This window comes from Hemibagrus wyckioides, linkage group LG01 (genome assembly GCF_019097595.1).
Source record: "Hemibagrus wyckioides isolate EC202008001 linkage group LG01, SWU_Hwy_1.0, whole genome shotgun sequence".
Lineage (NCBI taxonomy): Eukaryota > Metazoa > Chordata > Actinopteri > Siluriformes > Bagridae > Hemibagrus > Hemibagrus wyckioides.
In genome coordinates this window covers 17,144,574-17,166,083 of record NC_080710.1, presented here as the reverse complement: position 1 = coordinate 17,166,083, position 21,510 = coordinate 17,144,574, and the positions used below count along the sequence as shown (strand labels likewise).

General features: G+C 41.2%; 1 protein-coding gene across 1 annotated transcript in view; it reads left to right on the top strand.

The window, feature by feature from the left end:
• The window catches only part of LOC131354120 (matrix metalloproteinase-16-like), a 48,773-nt gene that overhangs the window by 3,044 nt on the left and 24,219 nt on the right, over positions 1 to 21,510 (top strand). Inside the window, exons 2-4 of the mRNA XM_058391416.1 lie at positions 9,419 to 9,567; positions 11,099 to 11,221; positions 14,034 to 14,338. Coding sequence (XP_058247399.1) covers positions 9,419 to 9,567; positions 11,099 to 11,221; positions 14,034 to 14,338 — 577 coding nt within the window. The remainder of the gene's footprint in view (positions 1 to 9,418; positions 9,568 to 11,098; positions 11,222 to 14,033; positions 14,339 to 21,510) is intronic.

Below are 21,510 nucleotides of genomic sequence, written 5' to 3'. Positions count from 1 at the left end.
ACACACACACAACCTCAGCCTCTTGCACTAAAGTAAACCTGAGCGTTAAACTTTATCCACATAATATTCACACGAATACATAAGCATACAGAAAAGCTTGAGGTATAGTTGATTCCTCTTTATCTTTTGTTTGATCGTTCTTTCTATCTTTCTTTCTTCCTTTCTGTCTTTCTTTTAGAAATCCACAACTGTTTTCTTGCCTGCTGGGTTCCCACTACAGTACGAGGACAAAAACTCGGCACAGTGCACTGTGTGATGCTGATTGACGGGTCAGGCTGCTCAAGATCTCTCTGAATTATTGAAAGGCACTAGTGTGACACCAGATGCTGACGTGGCATGAGCTCAGTCACAGAGGGCAACACAACATCTATCTCTCCTTTTAAAGGGTCATGAATGAACAGAGAGGTTTATTTGTTTTGTTCCCTGACCCGTCTGTATGTTTATATGATGTGGCAGGAACTAATGTTTCAGTGTTTATGGCTGGGAAATAAACTGCTTAAAGAGTGGCTTCAGAACAAGGCGGTCTCCCCAGGGCTGTTCTCTTTCTTCTGTCTCTTACGCAGACCTACTACTGAGAACCCTCGTCAGTCATATGCCAGTTCGTTTATGCTTTTCCAGAGCTGTGCAGAGCGCTGCTAGAGCCCCGTCAGCCTGGGTGTTCCAGTTTAATTGCATTGTGTGACCAAATCAAACCCTGTGCCTTTTATGCCTAAAGAAGGGGTTTTGGTTGTTAAGCAATAAACATAGCTTGAACTTGGCATTTAGCCACTTTGCAAGGGGTGTGTGTGTGTACATTCTGTTTCTACAGTGTGTCATCATGTGCTTATAGAGAGAAAGAGCAAGGAGAGAGGGAGAGAGTGGAAAGAAAGGCAGGGAGTTGTGTTCTGTGCTCAGTGCAGCATGTTGTGCTCACACATGGTCTTTTTGACGTCAGCTTGGCTTTACTGGGAGAACAGATTTGTGTGAGCCCCTGGGGTGCCTATGATATGTCAGTGTGTTTACCTATCACACAGCCTCGAAAAAGGTAAACACAGTGGAAGGTTAAGGTAAAAACCTACTAGCTATGTTTTTATGCAACCTGATAATCCCTTAAAGATTAAACTGATGGCTCGATCAGGATGTACGCCTGTAACTGGAATAGAGAAAAATGATTGCTGTAATTCCTCTCTCGATCAAACAAGTTTTTAATAATCCATTAACTAAAAGAATAATAGCCGTGTAAACCTTTGTCTTTGTCTGTTTAATTTCATTATCTATATCAAATACTTGCTTAGGGCATACACCAATCAGGCATAACATTATGAGCAGTAAGAGGTGAAATGAATAACACTGATTATCTCCTCATCATGGCACCTGTTAGTGGGTGGGATATATTAGGCAGCAAGTGAACATTTTGTCCTCAAAGTTGATGTGTTAGAAGCAGGAAAAATGGGCAAGTGTAACCAAAGCAATGGTTCAGGAATGATTGATGAACACAACAACTTTTTTGTTTGAGGTCTTGGCTTGACCTCCAAATTCCCCAGATCTCAATGCAATTGAGCATCTGTAGGATGTGCTGGACAAACAAGTCCGATCCATGGAGACTCCACCTCGCAACTTACAGGACTTAAAGGATCTGCTGCTAACATCTTGGTGCCAGATACCACAGCACACCTTCAGGGATCTAGTGGAGTCCATGCCTCAATGGGTCAGGGCTGTTTTGGCAGCGAAAGGGTGATCAAAACAATATTAGGCAGGTGGTCATAATGTTATGTCTGATCAGTGTATGTGTGTTTGAGTCACACTTTAATGTGGTTGGACTGCATTATACAGTGCTTTTTGTTGTTGTTTTCATCAGCCAGCGCATTCCTTGTTCCTGAAATGCAAGCAAGCCTAAAACTTTACTGCGGTCACAAACGCTCCTCGCTGTCCGTTCAATATTCACACTTGGTTGACGTATCGCTGAGACAGAAATCATTTAAAACTCGTTAACAACACAAGCAGCGTGATTAAAAAGCTGAACATGCTGACCAGACGCATGCACTTCTTGTTGTTATGGTAACACTGACACAAAATCTCACTCTACGCACGTGCACAACTTTGGATGAGATCTGCACAAACGAGGCGTTAGGATACAGAAGGTATAAACAAGTTCATTAGGAATCTGCAGTACCAAAGAATTCGTTTGGTTTTGCGAAAATCTTTGCGTAGAAGCCTGGACTATGAAAGATTCTTTGTGTCCAGCTTTTTGTTTTATGTTCTGTACCTCTTTACCACCCTGCTCTCTCTCTCTCTCTCTCTCTCTCTCTCTCTCTGTGTTAGCTCAGTGGACAGCTGCTGAGAGACTGAGAGACACTGAAATATTGTTTGCTGCAATTTAAACTTGAATGCTGTTGGAAGCTCCAGTGGCGATGACCAGAGGCACATGTGGACATGAGACACACTACACTCATGACAAGTAGTTTTCATTGCATGACGCTGAAAGCTTGGGGAAATGTCACCCTGTGCTTCAGATGTGCCACGCTTTACATGTGGTGTTTAAAAAGCCTTTGATAGATAAACGTGTCTGATTTTTAACTCGCATATGCTCAGTCAACCATAAACATTTCACTTCTAATGAGGAAAGATCCTGAGACTGGATTTGAGATTTCACTCATTTTGTAGATGTGTAACATGAGACTAGTGCTAGTCACTACAAGGGCCGTGGCATTTCTTGACATTTGCCCAAAAGTACAGTGTGGCCGAGCACGTGGGAGGGTGGTTGTCATAGGGACTCTGTGTGCACTATGTGGCGCGTGTCCTGCTGAATTATTTAGCGTGTGTGAGGACAGAGGGACGTGAGAGAGGTTTAATGGGTGCACACACATGTACACGCTGAGATCACAGATCCCGTGTGCCTGTTATTACAGTCTTTTAAAAGCCGTAAAGGCCTGCTGAATGCTGAGCACTGAATAAAGTGTGTGTTTCGGGCACTCGTGTCCTCTGGTACACTCGCAGGCATTTACTGAGTCAGTTGCCCCGACTGCAGGTATGCTTAGTCACTCCTTAACACTTCATTCGCAGACATCACACTGATTGTGAATTAGAACTGAAACAGGAACGCTTAGGAGCTGAAACAAACGTTCAGCATGCTAATCTCAGGGCTCCATTTACACTTTGTTTTAACATGTGTTCTTGGTTATAGTAGTACAAATGAACACTGTGTGTGTGTGTGTGTGTGTGTACATCACAAATAAGCCATCTCCTGATTCTTCAAGTATTTAAATATGTAAAATGACATTTCATAAATTAAAAGCCTTGATTTTACATGTTAAATTAGTCTGTTATTGTTTTCTTCTAGTCTGTGTGATAATTCAACATTTGCTACCTCACTCAGCCTGGATAATACAGAGGCAGTGCTGTGTGGAACCTGAGGCTAATGTTAGTTACCTGCTGTTGAGATCATACACTCGGTGATGGGTCGATATGGGGAAATGGAAATCTAGCCAAAAGTTTCTGTAAAGCAGCAAATAGTCCTGCCTGAAAACCTGCGTCTGCCAACAGACAAGCTGCGTCATTAAACTCGAACACATTTTGAGCGCATTACTAGTTCTTACATTTTATATTTACTCCTGTGGAATAAACATGAATCCACATTTTTATTTATTTATTTCTTAATTTTCTTTTTTTTTTCATGTTTTCTGTGATATCGCCGCACGATACGTTTTCAATCACTTATTAGGTAGTAAAAGAAAGCCTGAAAAGCATGAAATTTCATTTGAGGAGACTATTCATTCATCCATGTTTTGTACCGCTTATCCTACACAGGGTCTCAGGGAGTCTGGAGTCTGTCCCAGGGGCCTTGGGGCACAAAGCTTGGCACATACCCTACATAAGGCACAATTGCGCACACACTACAGACAGTTTCAAGGTGCCAGTTGGCCTGCATCGCATGTCTTTGGACTGGGGGAGGAAACTGGAGTACCCAGAGGAGAACATGCAAACTCTACGCACACAGGGTGGAGACGGGACTCGAACCCCCAACCCCCGGGGTGCGAGGCAAACATGCTAGCCACTGAGCCCCCCTTGAGGATTAGGGTTGCTAAATAAGTCTGCATGTTTTTCTTTCCCAGCTTTGCAGAAATGTTACTGTTTTGGTACCATGACAGATGTGATGTGATGCTCTGGATAAATTAGATCAAACTGCCAAGCAAACAGAATACAGATGAAAAGAGTATAAATTAGTACAAGGAGAAACTTTGGCCTTGGAGATCAGAGCTCCTATATACATAGCTCTCATGACTGTCTTTAATTTTAATTTCATTTCCCCACTACACCTCCCTTTTCTGTTCCTTGCATCAGTTAAAATGTTCAATTATACAGCATATTATATAGCATCTTTTAATCTCATTTGGAGTACTCAAGAAATATGGGAGGTGACGGCCACCAGCAAAAACGCTTCCTGTTTCCACTGACAACAGTTGTCTGGTGTTGCCATGGCCACATCACCACTCCGACGGTGTCTCGTAGCTAATGAAGCGCTCTCGCAGCATTAAAGGTTCTGCTTTGATGTTTCCGCTGAGCTAATTACTTCTCTTTTGGCCTGTTAGTGAACTGATCTGAACTGGATCATATCTGCAAGTTCGCACAGGTTCACTGAGCAGGAAGTTCAGTTACCCGGTCCACACATGTCTACATCACGAGACGTACACGGCACCGTTTGACCTTAATGAACTGCGATTTTAGCCTTTATGAGGTGGTTTTAGTTCAAATCAATTTTACACAGGCTCTTTGTACTTCCGTCCACCGTGCACAACAATTTAAGGTAGATTTAAAAAGGTATGGTTAAACACTGTGTGCAGCCAAAGCATGAATCCTATCGAATTACAGTAGCACTGAATGATCGACAGCTGAGCATGAAACAGTATTGACCTGTTCAGTGCAACTTAACATCCTTACACAGGCAGATCAAAGAAAGCCATACATCACATAGTGAATGAGTGTACAAGCGAGATGGGGCTGTAGTGGATAGGAGTGACCCTGGGGTCTGTCAAAGAGCCAAATCATCTATCAGTCTACCCCCTCCCCCCTAATCCATCTTTCTCTCTCTTTCTCTCTCTCTCTCTCTCTCTCTCTCTCTCTCTCTCTCTCGGTCTCTCTCTCTCTCTCTCTCTCTCTCTCTCTATGTCTCTGTCACATTCTCTTGCTCTCTTATCCAGCATGCCTTTTCTCACTGCATCACTCAGAGTAATTCTGCCCTGGTCACCACTGGGTGTTCCTGTATTTAATTTACTGCCAGTTGCCATGTTTCACCAGCAGGGCCAGACTAATGCAATATCTGCACAACACAGCTACAGATAGTGTACACAAACACCCATTAGACTGCAAGTCAGATGTTTGTGTGTATAAAATGCATCCATGCATTGCTTCACTGAGCATGAGGCTCAGAATGAGCTTCGTGCGTTTAGCTCTTCATGATTCTTTAATGTTTATAAAAGGGATTGGCAAAAGCACTGGCTCTGTTACTTGTTGAATATGGGCTTCAAGTGCCCAGTTTAATCATCAAATATCACAGACTGGAACTGTGAGTAGGAATGAATACGTGGCACTGTTCTTTGATTCAACTGGTCCATATCACTTTACTTCCTATTTGTATATATTTAAATGCCACTTAACGTTTTTTTTTGTCACACTCCCCACCAGCTTTGCATTGATGATGGTCTCTCTGCCTGTCAGCATCAATCACAAATTATCATTTCTTTAGGATTCTTCCTTTCCTTTTCCCCTTCAAAACTAATTTATGTCAGTGTCATTTTCTCCTCGTTATTCCTAATGTAAGGGATGGAGTCCTGCCTTGGTTCTGGCTCCAAGACTTCACTGTATGTTCTGTAAATATTGGTACATGCGACACTACTCCCTGAATGGATATGTTCGCATTACATGCAAGTTTCCACGAAGAAATCTATGCCAGGAGCCGTGTAGGACAGCCTGACATGCTCATAGATAAACCAAGCCAACATCTTCACTACCTTCACTACACACCTTCTCCATCCCGGAGCCGTGCATGACGTCCTGACATGCTCGTAACTGGTTTTCACACTGGGCATGTTTGCTGCGGTCCAGTTCCAAGCATGATTGTTCCTGGTGCCCTCTTGTAGCGCTGGTTTCTATTGAACCCTGGTGCATTTGCATTCATCTTACATCATAACAAGCATGCATGGAGAACACAACATGATTCACCATATTTTTTTTTTTTATTATTTTAGGTTTATTTATGCGCATCAGGGTACCTCACTTTTTCAGTGTCCCCACAGCGTTCTCCTGCCACTCATGGTACACGTGTGTTGTTGAAACTAATGATGTCATCATCGCTTACAACACACTTTCAGGTTACTTTACTTTCTGAACAAGTGCAGAGCCGAGTACAAGTTGAGTTCACATTCGTGGAATTGTGGCTCGGTTCCAGTGCATTCAAACCCGCACCTCCTACAGATCTCTCTCAATTTTGGTACTGTGGTGTTCTTCACATTACCAAACTTCCATGTGACCCATGCTCTGCTTCTGACTAAACTGCCAGTGTGGAAGCCCCCACAGAGTTGCTGTCAAAGAAGTATAAACCAGGCCTACGTCTTCACTACCACACACATACTCCATCCTACCTACAAGAGAAGATTAGCTCCTTTTGTCTTGTAAAAACGTGAATCTAATCTCTTAGTTTGATCATTTAAGACTCCAAACAAAAGTAGTGTTGTGCTGCTAGTGTATTTTACAAAACAAAAATTGTAGGCTGCTCTTAGACATGAGATGAGGACTGTGAGGTCAGCTCGCCCAGGGAGCAGGGCTTATTCATACCCACAGGGTGAAAATGCATGTTTGTGCCAGTTTATCAGACGCAAACACACATCTATCTGGCACACATGAGGCCAGGTAGTACACTACAAATGCGACACCAGATAAAAGAGTTACATAAATGTAGTGCGTGCAAAGCAGCTTTCCACATGTCAAGTTTAAAGGGAGCGTTTAATAAAGTGCCGCCAGTTATAATGCTTCAGTGAGCTTTTAACTTTTATCTTCTATTTAGCGCTCCATCACTTTGCATTCAAACACAAGCAGACGGGAAGCAAAGATGGGAAAGAAGCAACGCAGCCTGTTATAAAGTCGTTTCCAGTTTAACAGGCTGGTTTGCTTTGCTGTTGGTTTAAACTGGGAAAATCATCAAACTACACAGTCTAGCAGCACTATTAAATTACATGTAGTGTCTTTCTCTGGATGGCCTGCTCTCACCCGGGTTTACACCAGGGATCTGGTGAGCAGCACCACACACACATTATATAGGATCATGGGCAGTGAGGACAGCACAAGGGTCACTGTAATGGGGCTTGTAAGGCGGCAATAGCAGTTCTCAGTCTGCCTCTCTGCAGTTAAATCAGTGTAAACTCTTGTCTTTTAAAACTGTCCATATAAAACGACATCTCATGTCCTTTGCAATTCTTACTAGCTAGGTCAATATACAAATAGTACAGCAATGCAGAAAAACACCTGTTTAAGCCATTTTTATTTTAGAAAGTGTCCCAGAAACACCCAAACCAAACAGAAATGCAAAGCCTCCAGAAGAATAATTAAGCAACCAAATGTCTAGACACTGGTAGATTGCATCAGTGTGAGCAAGAGAGGATTACAGACTGAGGGAAAGAAGTATGCCTTTATCCTCAACTCAAACAGTCTTTAGTGGCTTTGTACAATCTTTCTGCTTCCACGTGACGGAGTGAATAATGCCTCACACTGCCATACACCCAGCCTCTGAAGGTGAACCCGGTTTGATTGTAGAGCAAAAGACAAGACGTGCCTTTGATTCCCACTGACAAATATGAATAATTCAGCCTGGTATGAGTATCTTGTCCTACAGGCAGAGTGGCAGTAGATTGATAAGAGTTTATGATTCACTCAGGAGCATGTTGGCAGTCTAGACCAGTGCTTTTCTCTTGTAATGAAGACTAAGCAGAGTGCGAGTTAGTATCATTTCTCTGCTCCAAGGCATCTGCCATCCGCTGTGTGCAGCGAAGAAAAGGCCAAGCACACACTCACAACCCCAAGAACTATGAATAAAGGGAGACAAAGTGAAAGGCTGAAGAAGGATGAGGATATATAATGAGGCTTTCCGGTGCAGGTGAAATGATGATGTGAAATAATGTATGAATACTTTCTAAGGTAGGGGCTAAAGTTCATCGTGCATCGTCATCGTGTTTGTGTCCAGCTGGGAAACTGCATTGCCTTTGCATCTAAGTAGCTTGATGTGACTTGGTGTGAAGGTGATGCACAATGCCAGATGGCCTGCTGCATGTTAGTTTGTGTGTGTGTGTGTCATTACTGTTTTATTAATAGGATAGATAACCACAAGGGCAGGAAGAAGTGGGAAAAAATGCAGTTATGTGTAATTGTAACACACAAACACTTTTTTTGATATTGCTATGGTTCTAGTGAGTAGAAGAACTTCAGTGATAATGGTGGATGTTAGTAACTCTGTAAGAAGGCAGGAAGTCTGTTTGACACCGCACACCCTGTATCTATAGTGGAAAATATATAGTGAACTGTTGATGACTCTAAATCCTATAGATCCATTTGTATACATGCCAGGAGTAAGACCCACTTCTAATTAATCACAATAAGTCTTTATTGATCATGGTCCTGATTCAAGAGCCTGATACTAGGACACATGGGCATGTCTTCTACTTCATCTTCTTTCTTCATCCTCTTCTAGCTCGGCTAGTTAGCAATAAGATATGATAGGATATTAAGCACAGCAGTGTTGATGGAGGACTGTTATTATACTTGGGCAGAGTGTAAAAGTGAGCAGGTAAGAGAGCTGGAAAACACTACAGGACTAAAGCATAGGGCTGATTCCCACTCTTACCACTATCTTTGGGTAGTCAAATAGCATTCTGGGTAATATGGGAAACCATTAACCAAAAAGAAACTAGAGCAAGGTTCTAGTGAAAGGCGTTTAAACCAAAAAAATCTGTATTTCTGCACAGAATAAATCTTAGACACTACAGAATATCACGTATTAATTATAAATATGTATTTGCAGGTTGTTCAGGGTGAATTTTTCATTCAGTGCTCCCAGCATTTCTGGTTTGGTCCTAATTATTGATGTCTTCAAGTCATGCCTTGGTTTTTACTTCTCTCTTTTATGCTGTGATGGCTGAAGGGGTGTTCTTGCTATGTATAGAGCCACTCTATCCTGGCTGTGAAATGACACCATGAGGATTTGGTCTTTTGGTCATTAGGTCTGCTAGTCACAGAGATAATTGCATCACTTAAGCATGTGCAACAAGACACATTCTCAGCATTAATCACCTGTTCTAGCGTTTAGGTTTACAGACCACAAAGTACTTGCTCTCACAGCTAACCGCGAATGACTTGTAGTTGACCCTTGTCATGTGTCTCTTGTGTCCTCCAGGCATGGCTGCAGCGATACGGCTACCTCCCCCCCACAGACCCTAGAATGTCAGTCCTGCGCTCAGCTCAGAGTATGCAGTCTGCTATCGCTGCCATGCAGCGGCTCTACGGCCTCAACGTCACCGGTGCACTCGACAAGAACACCATAGAGTGAGTACAGTAACCCTGACTTACACCAGAACCACACCATCCAGCTCAGTGCCAGTCTCCACCCACTCTCCTCTCCCACTCCTCATGCTGCTCCAGATTACGGTGCTGATGCCGAGGATGTTGAATGCCAGGCATGACATAAGTCACATGATTTCATCTGAAAAAACATGCCTTCAGATTTGACATGGCTCTCATAGTCTTTCAAAGCTGTTAGCTGGATATTATTATAAATCTGACCAGGCCCAAAGTCTTCCTTCATCTCTATCTGTGTACGAGCTCCTCTGCCTCCTTTAGTTGGCTTGCTGCCATGAGGCCTAAATTGTTCACCTAATATATTTTGTTCCTGCAGCACTCATGATGTGCTGAATCTAATCAGCGCTCTGCACAATGTGATGTTTCAACAGCTAACACCTTTTGCGCCTCTAATATCTTAATTGTTGTGTGTCCTTTTGTTTCCTTTTGCTTCTATGTAATGACGTAGCGCTAACACGATAAGGTGAGGCACCAGTTCTTCTCTTGTGTGATAATTGCTTGTTGTTAGGGTGTGTGTGTGTCTGTGTGTGTGTACATATACTACGACCATTCATTCGTAATTTTGAAAATTTCACATCTGTATATGAACTGACAGGTGTGCAACCATTTAAGCAAATAGTCCTGCTAATAGATTTTTTTTTTCTTCTACCTCTCCATCTGTCTCCCTAACACATTACTGTACATACTGTTCAGCTTAGGAAACTCTCAAGGACAAAATCTGAATGAGAGCGAGGTCTTACTCAACATGCATACACACTCCTACGTACACCTACACACAGTATACTGTTTATAATCATGATCACAGTATTGGAGAAAATACTAATATCTCAGAAGATCTCGATGTTTATATGAGCATTCTGACTGGCTAGAATCGTTTTATTGTGCTCTGAGTATCCTGACAGAATTCCGGGTATGTTCTTCATGTATGAACTGATAGATTGTCAGAAGGCAGGCCAGTCTTTACCCATGACACTTTTTGTGCATTTATCAAACACACGCAGACACACACTAGTTGATGATGTGCTTCTTGGACCTAGGTTATGCCTTAAATACAGTGAATCGTCTTTCAGTGATATCTCAGGTGCAGAGTAATCCTTCACACACAGACACACAGAGAGAGAGAGAGAGAGAGAGTGAGAGAGCGAGAGCATATACTGTACCGGAAAGCTTTCTCTCTGTCATTTTCTCTGTCAGAGGTGTGACTTGGATGTGTAGTACTCTTCTTGCTTTAGCGCTAGCTGAAGCAATGAAAAATGTTGTTTTCTGAATGATTCTTTCATATTCCTTCAGAAACCTTGGGATTGTTATACACCGTACACTATGTGGGGAATATGAAATATGCTCTCCTTCGTGTTTGTGTTTTGTTTTTTTTGTTTTTTTTAATTTGATTGTGTTTCTGTTGATGCCTTGGGTGCAGACATCACGATGTCCTGATAGCGGTGCTTGGAGAGTAACCCAGGTCTCGTTCTCTCTTTATCGCTCTGTGTCTGTGCTGTAGCTGGATGAAAAAGCCTCGCTGTGGTGTACCAGACCAGCTCGGCGGTGCCTCCAGATTCAGCGTACGGAAACGACGCTACGCACTCACGGGACAGAAGTGGCAACACAAGCATATCACATACAGGTAATGTGACGAGTACAGACCTCTTTGCTATAAATACACTCCTGTTGTATATTGGTTTAAGTACGTGTAACCCCTTAAAACGCCTTTAGAATTTGCCATTTTGAAAGCTATATGTAAAGGCAGGACATTTCTGAAGATGTCTTGCCCTCAGGTCTCTCTAAACTAACCAGCAGCAGTATTGTACTAATGAAACAATCACCCTCCTTTTGGCCTCTCGGTCTCTGACCGCCAGCCCTTCTTCACTTTCAATCAGCTATTATTTAAATCCAGTCCAGTCAGGATATATCTATACTTTAATCTTCTCAGCTCACTTGCTCTTTTCTGTAAATGTTATAGGGTTATATATAATATTTTATTTCTTGGCCTGCATTTTAATCCCCACATATCTGAATCCTGTCCTAATCAGATTTTTCCATAAGCTTTGATTTCAGTTTGTATTAGGAATCATTCAGGCATAACCACACTCGGAGTACAATATGCTAGCCATGTCTAAAGAAAGTGGATTAAACCACCATTACTGAGGAAAAAAGCTGGTTAACTTGATGCCAGTGGTAAAGTATGGAGGAGGAGGAGGAGGAGGAGGAGAGAGCAGAGACATTCCCCATGGGTCAGCCATGCAAGAGCACACAGTGTGTGTTTTGTGTTTATATGTGTGTAGGTGTGCATGTATGACATGTAGCTCTGTTTTCTTCCTCTTTTGCCCTGCACGTCTTAAAATGACCCCTGAACACACACAACACACATAGTAAGCATTTTCTCTACTTTTCCATCTAAGATGTATAAAATATGAATGTTTGCATCTCATGGCATTCCCTAACCGCAATCCATACTGGTGAAATTAGACACTCAAGCCTTTAAGAATTTGTAGTTTTTCTGTTTTTACATAGTCTACTAGGAGCAATATATTCAGAGAAATAACACAAATGTTTATATCTTTAACGTAAATGCTGATATCGAACCTATTACAGCTCTCGGATGCTTGTTCATAAAGATCTAAAATTTGAAGGCTTTACCTTCAACCTCTTCATTTCTGTGTAAGGTAAAATCAACTCACACTGAAAGTCAACAGTGTCCTAAAGAATTTGTGATAATATGATGAAACTGAATTAAAAGTCACACCAGTGTGCTGGTAAAGTCTGTAAAAATTCACTACTAAAATGGGAGTGTGTTGTTCTGTATGTTACCATGCGTGGTCAGATGTTATACGGATGTGATGTTAATAAACCGTACATAAAATGTCAACTCTGTGTGTGTGTGTGTGTGTGTTTTGAACAGTGTCAGATCCCAGCTACAGGATCCTACTAATTAATTCACTCTTCACACTGTGTGTAGTCTCTGCACCACTGCAGGGTTTTTTTCCTCTGTATTTTTGAACTCCATCGTCCGCCCATGGAAAACAGCTTTCAGGCATTTCGTTGTAACAAGCCTACAACATCTTCTACATGGAATAATTTCAATGACTCTGAGGTTCTGGGAGAACCATTTTATTACTAATGACACAAATTTAGTGCCGCTGATGTGGCGTGAAAGAATGTTCGGGCAGTTTGAAACCAGAAGAAATGTTTGGCTTGGTTTTCTCCTTTTAATTGACAGCTAGTCTGGGATTAAGCATTTACTATTTTTAGGGTAAATTAAACCCATTCATTTTATTACAGCTTTAAACCAAGTGTGGGCTTTTTTGTTGTTTTTAAAAAGGAAAAAAAAGCCATGATTACTGAGTCATTAACTCATGTTCCTGAGTTGCTATGAATCTCCCTGACAGTACTGGAATAGTATTTCACGGTCAGATCTGCGTTAGGGTGACTGGTCAGAAATGTTTGGAAATTTTTATGTGTACGTCGTATCCCAGATCTGATGTGTTAAATGACGGCAAACTTTAAGCACAAAATCTGACCAGTACAAATTACAGCCAGTCATGGGATTTGGTGCAAAATTGGTAGTAATAGGCAAATATATTCAAGTGGCAGAAATGCAAAGCGGGGTTAGTGTTATGATATCTTCTACAGTGAAAATATTTGACAGCAGTGTGTATCCCCTGCACTCAGCTTAGTGCATGTCTCTCAGTGGCAGTGCTTGAATAATATGCTTGTCATGAATGGACTGAGAGAAATTCAGAATTCCTTTGAGATGAGATACAGAGACATGAGAGAATGATGGAGTATGTGGAAATTATGTGGTGAAATATTGATTCAAGTCACTATCTCAGAGCGCACATGACCAGTAGGTGGTCTTAAAATAGCCATGTCAGTCAGTAGGTGAGAGGGGGCTGTGTTTTGAACTGTGAGCTGTGTAGTACTGCTGATAATGACAACTGTCCCAGAAGGCTGGCATGTATCAGGACTCTGGTTTCTTAAGATACACAGCCTTTTCTGCTCCTCCTGCAGATTTACAAATGTATAAATGGATTATTTGTGCTTTTAAAGATTTTTGGGGATTTGAAAATGTCCCAGGATGACGATGACGATGACGATGACGATGATGATGATGATGATGATGATGATGATGATGATGATGATGATGATTCTTAATTAGAAAAGAATAATCAGTTGAACTTCTTTACAACCGCAGTACAAGTTTTCTGCTTTTCTACTCCTCTTACTCTTTCATATAGTTCAAAACATACCTGTATATACAAAACGAGTACATATGTTTTATCATTTTTTGAGATATTCAAAGATTCATGTTTTAATCTATATGTAGATTTGCTACATGTTGTTGACTTGATTAGCATCCTCTGGTAAATTAAAGCACCTCGTATCCCCAAGGTATTTATCAGTGTCATTTCTGACCCCTTTACTTCTCCTCTGTCCAGCATAAAGAACGTCACACCCAAGGTGGGCGCAGAGGAGACCCATGATGCCATCCGACGGGCATTTGATGTGTGGCAGAACGTGACACCGCTGCGCTTTGAGGCCGTTCCCTACAGCGAACTGGAGAGAAATAAGAAAGATGTGGATATTACAATCATATTTGCCTCTGGCTTCCATGGAGACAGCTCTCCCTTCGATGGGGAAGGGGGCTTTCTGGCACATGCTTACTTCCCTGGGCCAGGCATTGGAGGAGACACACATTTCGACTCAGACGAGCCCTGGACCCTAGGGAACCCTAACCATGATGGTGAGTATTACACCCCTTTCGTCTAGGCTGTGAAAGCATTATGGCACAAATAAGCTATATATCTATCCTGCATTTTAGCAATTTAGCGTAGATATATTATATTTTGTCAGACAGGGTGTTTAAAGCTGACCCATTTCACACAGACATAGTAATAGTCTAATAGAGCTAGTTTCTTCTGGAGCTCCTTCCAGATATAATAGAAGTTGTTTAGAAATGTAGGACAGCTGGGGTTGGTCAAGTACGCACTGTGCACGAGGGCTTCAGATAAAGAACGACTGCTGTGACCATTAACCCCTTATGCCTCTTTTTCACTGCGCCTCACAAATGACACACAAGAAGCCAGATGTAATTTATTTTCATTATAGAATGGTGGGCTCTCTTTCTGAGCCTGTGGATGTGTTAAACTAAACATGTTCATAGTTAGCCTGTAAAATTTCAGATATTGGGATATACAGTACATTAGCCTGCCTGGTGGGCGAGCAAATGAATTAATAATTTATCTAGCCCTACATCTGAGTATTAATATTATCTATTTTAAGTTTGAAAGAGTTGAATGGAATAAAAACAGCTTTGGTTTTGTGCCATGTTGAAGGCCAAGTTCACTCCATGGCCAAAAGTATATGAACACCAGACCATCACACTCATATGTGCTTGTCCCATTCCATAACCAAGGGCATTAATATGGAGTTGGTTTACACTTTACTGTTAAAATAACCTCCACTTTTCTGGGAAGGCTTTCCACTAAAATTTGATAGCGGCTGTGGGAATTTACCCATTAGTGATGTCGAGCACTGATGTTGGAGGAAGAGGTCTAGCACAAAGACAATGTCCAAATTAAGTCCTAAGTGGGGCTAGCAATTAAGTCCTCATGTTTCAGTATGTTTTCAGCATGTTTTGGTTTGGGAAAAGAAACAGTGGTATTTTAAGATGGACAGGTGAATAATGAGCTGTGAGTTTAAATGCTTTAAACCTATGACACTTGTGTAAATTAAAGATGTGTGAAAATGTGTCCACTGTGTTAAAAAAAAAGTGTTAAATGCAAATTTATCTTTTTATTAACATGGTAAAGAGAGTCACTCCTATGGTAGGCTCTGATATGGTAGTGAAGATTGAACCTGTGACTTGTGGGAAGAGCTCTATTATGACCAAGCGATAATAAGCTGGGGAGGTATTGTAAGGATGCTGGTGATTCACCCTCTCTCTCTCTCTCTCTCTCTCTTTCTCTCTCTCTCTCTCTCTCTCTCTCTCTCTCTCTCTCTCTGCCTCTCTGTCTCTCCATCATGCATTGATGTGGCTGATTTCGGAGCTTACTGCACAGTGAATACATAGAATTATGCAATCGCTTAAATTATACATCCAATGGAAGAGAGACAAGCGACTGATGCTGAATAAGAGCACATGCATGCATATTTCATCTAAGACCGTGACCGAGCATTAGTGTCTGTGACTGTGTGTGTGTGTCTGTCTGTGTGTGTGTATGTGTGTATGTGCACTGAGGTGTTTTTCTCGGTGTGGCATCCAGAGATGTCTGGAGGACAAGTGAGTGAGAAGAAAAACAGAATCTGGAGGGCTTGGTGTTCTGACTCATCAAGGCTTCATGTCCTCATTCGAATAACAAGACATATATATATATACCGAATTAGTGAAAATGAAAGAGGAAAAAAAGGAAAGGCAGTGGTTTTTTCCTCAATATGTGCAGCAATGTGTGCCATCAAGTTTCCTATCTGTTTGAACTCCTCAATGAACAACCTCACACAAATAGCACTGGATGCCTTCAGAAGAACTGTTGGAATTAACAGTTATTATAAAACAGCTGATCTGTATGCGTGTGTGTGTGTGTGTGTGTGTGTGTGTGTGTGAACACAAAAAGTAAACCAAAAACTCCAAAAAGTAAACCAACATTCTGTATAATTCAGCAATAGGTTAATTCACTTTTATCAAAAATAACTTGTTTAATTATCACTCTTTCATCATTTTGGATTTTGGCCCACTCTTCTGTACAACATTGCTTAGATTCATTGCTGTTTGAGAGCGACAGTATCTCAGTGGGCTTTAGGTCTGGACTTTGACTTGGCAATCCCTAAACCTTGATTTTTTTTTTTTTGCTTGGCATCATTGTCCTGTTACATGACCCAATATCAGCTCAGCTTAAGCTGCTGAACAGATGGCCTTACATTTGTCTCAATAATATTGTGGTATAAACTAGAGTTCATCTTTGTCTAAATGACTGTTTCCCAGGTCATGTGGCTGCAAATCATCATCTCTCAACCATGATGCTTGACAGTTGGTATAATGTGTTTTTTTTTTTCATGTGATAAACTCTGTTTGGTCATGATGCACAGTGCCACAGAACCAAAACCATCTTGATCTAATATGAAGCATTTTTTCCCCCCAAGCTACAGTTCCATGAAGACAGAATGCCAGACTTTAGTTCTTTTCCTATTGTGCGTTCATGAACATAAACATTTGATCACATGATGTGGCTAGCTCTTGGGTTTTTCTATATATTTCTGAGCATTAATCAGTCTGAAATTGGACTCAATTGGCTGGGATACTCTGTAAACAGTCATTACTGTAGAATGATGAGTTTCAGTTGTTTGGAGATAGCACTGTAACCCTTCCCAGACTGATGAGCAGCAACAATTACTCCTCTAAGGTCACGACTGATGTTGTACCTACTTGCCATGATGTAGAAGCACACCTGTGAGCTACAGAACACTAAACTGCCAAAAGTTCTGCATTTACAGAGAACGTCACAGTTCTCAGTTGTGCATTACATTCATAACCAATTACCCAGGTGCTAAATACTCTCTTAATAACTGTGGGGAGTAGGAAGGGTGTACTTACAGTGAAACCTTGACTTACGAGTGAATCAACTTACGAATTTTCCGAGATGCAAGCCGTCGCTCGGTCGATTTTTTGCTTTAAGATGCGAGCCAAGATCTGAGTTACGAGCGAGCGAGCTTACGCCACCCGCCACTTGGTAACCCAGTGAGCGGTCAGTTCACGTGGTTATCTCTCCAGGTCGTGCGTTGGCGCTGTGTAACGACGCTTGTCTCACTCATTTTCGAAACATTTTGAAAGGGAGAAAGAAACAAACCTCCTTGGACAGGTTTTTATTGAAACGCCCTGCAAGTGAAAGCAAGGAAAGTGTGGCGAAAGGCAAAAGTCAGTGAAGAAGATGATTAAGTGAAGTGAAGTGAAAAAAAATAATAAAATAAAATTTAAAAAAAAGTAGCAATTAAGTTTAGCGATAGTGTAGCATAGTGTGTAAGTTAAATTTAGCAATTAATTGTAGCATTAAGTGAAGTTAAGCGATAGAGCACGAAATGAAAAACTCCGCCAATCTCCTCCACCTTCGCTAGCATCTTCGTCTGATCTTCAAGGTAAATACACTTAATAAAACCAGTTTATTTCTTTACATTCTTTATTATGTATTATTATTTTTTTATACATTATTTGTTATTTATAATGTATATTTTAAAAACACGTAACAAAAAAAAATTGGTGTGGTTTTTGGGGGGGCTGGAACGGATTAATAGCATTTCAGTTCATTTTAATGGAGAAATTTGATTTGAGTTACAAACTCGGTCACAGAACCAATTAAACTCATAAGTCAAGGTATTACTGTATTTTCCAACCTACCTGGTTTCTGAAAGTTGAGAAAAAATGATTACATATTGTTGTGTTATTTATTTACCTGAAGTTATTTGTTTTTGGATCACACAGTTCACACAGTTATTTAAAATGTAGGAATGGTGCATTTCCTTTTTTCCTTGTCTGAACATATATTATGGAAAAATACATATATTGCAGTAATATTTGAACCTCATATAATTATTACAGTATTATTACAGCATTATTACGGTGTCATAAAGATTTAAATTGTCATTATAGACACTGAATTATTTTGCTGTTACAATGAAACATCAATACTAAATATAACCAAAATAAAATAAACTAAAAAATTGAAATGAACCACAGTTTAAACTGAACTAAGCTAAGATATTGCATATCTGCTGCATTTAAGAAGTCTTTACATATAGAGGACTTGTGATGTCCTGCATCTCTCACTTCACCATCACAGGATTTGTTGGAATTCCTTTTCTGCTGACCTGTGAACTCCTCTCTGTGGTGTAGCCAGTTGCTGAAGTTGGACTTAAACAGCTTTCTGGCAAAGCCAAGACAAGTGTGTTTCTGAGTGTGTGTCTCTCTGTACACTCCTAGAGTGCTGAGGGCCTCTGAGCTCCCTGAGTAGCTCTGGCTAAGTATTAGACAAGCCCATTTCTTAAGGAACTATGCCAGACAGGGACAGCATAGTCCAGCATGTAGCCTGTGTGGATGTATTATATCAGTTTGTTTCCAGGCACTTTGTTTTGCTGAAGACCAGTAAGTACCCCACTCTATTTTTATTGGTTGTCAGGCTCAACCAGTCTCATTCATTTGTGCCACAAGACTTTCTGTGATTGGTTGCTAGAGGCCTGATTGAGTGCGACAGGAAGACTGTATCTGTGATCAAATCAAGCGGAATACCATAATATCAGCGTATCAGAAATAATGTCCATAGAAAAATGCACTTTGAAAAAGGCCCTCTGTAGTATGAATGCTGCACATCAGAGTGTGTTTGTCTGCTCAGCAGCAGTTACCAGTGCTACTGATGTAGAAGTGAGATTTCAAAAAGATCAGACAAGTCACAGCTCTATTTTTGCCTCTGGTCTCTCTATTTAAATTCTCCATCTCTCACCTCTTCTGGCCATTTTTCATATGTTTCATCCATTCCTCCTGCTCTCCAAATATCTCAGAGCGTATCACTCCCTTCTGCTGTTCCACATTTTCTATATGAATCACCTACTCTTCACACTCTGTCTTGGTCTAAGAGCCAGCGCTGTTACTCTCTCCCTGCCTCCCACTGTCCATTTCTGTCTCCTTCCTGGTCTCTCTGTCTCTCTCTTACCTTTCTTGTGCCATGTACTTCTTTTGCAGACACGTACACAAACATTGTCACACGCATTGTCAAATCAAATCTCTGGTTGGCCTGTTGCTAGGGAGGTGCCAACCCTCTGTGAGTGTGTTTAGCTGTGAGCGAGGGATTACAGCCTTCCTCCCCCTCCTTCTTCTCTTGCTGAGCTACATGGACTTGTGCCAGTGGACTTCTTCACCAGTGTCTAGGCCCTACCTCACCTAACGCTTTCTGTTCTCATCTGCTTCTCATCCACTTGCTTCCCCTTGTTTGCTTTCACACACCGCACGTACACACATACAAGTACACCCAGGACTAACATACATTAGGTGCAATTTTGGCCAGGAGGTATGTGCAGCAAAACTGCTAGAGATGACCTGTGCTGAATATAGGGCAGGAAAGTAATGTATAAATCATACTGTTATCCTGTGAGGATGAGGAGTGACTCATAGCTAACAAAATATTTTTCCAGGGCGATGAGCGCTTGACACATTGCTTTTATCCTGTGCTTCTTCTCCCACTTTCTTTCCCATTCCTCTGTCACCATTTCTCTCTTCACACACTCCCAATTGTCTGAGCGCTATAATGTCTGCGTTGTCAAAAACCTCTGTTTGTGTGTGTGTGTGGCATGTTATTATATCTAGCTGGGGCTATTTTATATAGGTTTGGTGTGTGTGTGTTTGTGCTTGTGTTTACACACAGCTACTTCTCTCTGAGTCACTGATGCAGAGAGAGACGGGTTTAAAGACGCAATACCCAAGAATAGGTCACTAATGCTGAACATGACCAGATTTTGTTCAAAATAACAGTAATATTTTTATGTAGCTGATATAAAATGTGTAAATAATTTAGTCTGTTAAATCCTTGATGGAGCCTGAAAAGCAATGGGAGCCATGTTTTTCAACCAAATATGTCAACATTGCTAAGCCAGCTACAGACTAGTCTAATGATGTAGCATAAAAACATCAACTTGATTGGACCAGCAGTTTCAGACAGAGGCTCATGTGCTAAATTTCGGTAGGCTGTCTGTGCTATAGGTTGTGCTATGCTATAGTGTCACTGTCTTTGTTTAGGGTAAAGCAGTTGAGATATAAGAAATCCTGTAAATATGCGTACCATTTCAGAAGGGTTAAAGTGTATGGAAAGAAATTTTGAAAGATGGACACATCAGCGTGCAAAACAGTAGTACTGATGGGCTTTTACTCCTATTTATAGTTATATCATCACTGAAGAGCTTGGACAGGAATCCATTCATCCCTTACATCACTCACCTTCTTGCTTGGTATAAATCTGGACTGAATATGCAAAGAAGTGGCTAATGGTTAAAGCCATTATCATTGAATTGGTCGTGAATTTACTCCTGCACCTGGTACAGCCTACATTTTTAAGCCCTGTGTTAAGGAAAATTTATGACCAGTTAGCACAACTGTCTTAAAAGTACACCAAGAAAATTACGACTGACTGAGCATAATGCCAGGTGTAAGGCCTGTTGGTGCAAATGGCCCCTAGGCTCTCTTTGGCTTAGATTTCTATCTGACTAGCAGACAAATGTCTAACTTTAATAATGCTTGTAGTGCAGCGGGACAGGAAGAGAGCAAATTCCATGAATACAGCAGACCTATAAAATATTCTAGTTGTAAATAGCCCTGCAGATACCCTGGCAGCATGGCACCACACTAGCAGATAAGAGAGTCTTGCAGTCTACATGCTCTGCACTGACATATAAGGATATGAATTTAAGAGAGTTTCATGCTCTTAAAGATGTTTGCGATAGCTCGAGACTTACACAGAAAAAAAGAGGTACATGTGTCTATACTCATGCAGGAAATAAAAAGCTGAGGGAATGTTTTTTTCTGTTTTAAATGCGCATGGGGTTTAAGAAAACAGTGCATAAGTAGATGCATAAAGAAATAATTCCTTTACCTGAGAACATCACTATATAAAAGCCTAGTGAAAACAGTCATTTAAGCTGATCAGTGCAAACTCTGGTACTTTAAGGATGCTGCAGGTTTTGTTGTGTTCAGTGAGTTTGAGTTAAACCCTGGTCATCATCTCCTCACTGCAGTTCATTTGTGCAGGTGAGAACACAGCATTCGCAATTAGGTACGCATTAAAACAAGTTGTAAGTGAACCCTAGACCGCAGCGAGAAAGTGATTCAACCCCGACGATCGATCCGACGGCAGGAAGTGAACCCGACATACCATGCATTTT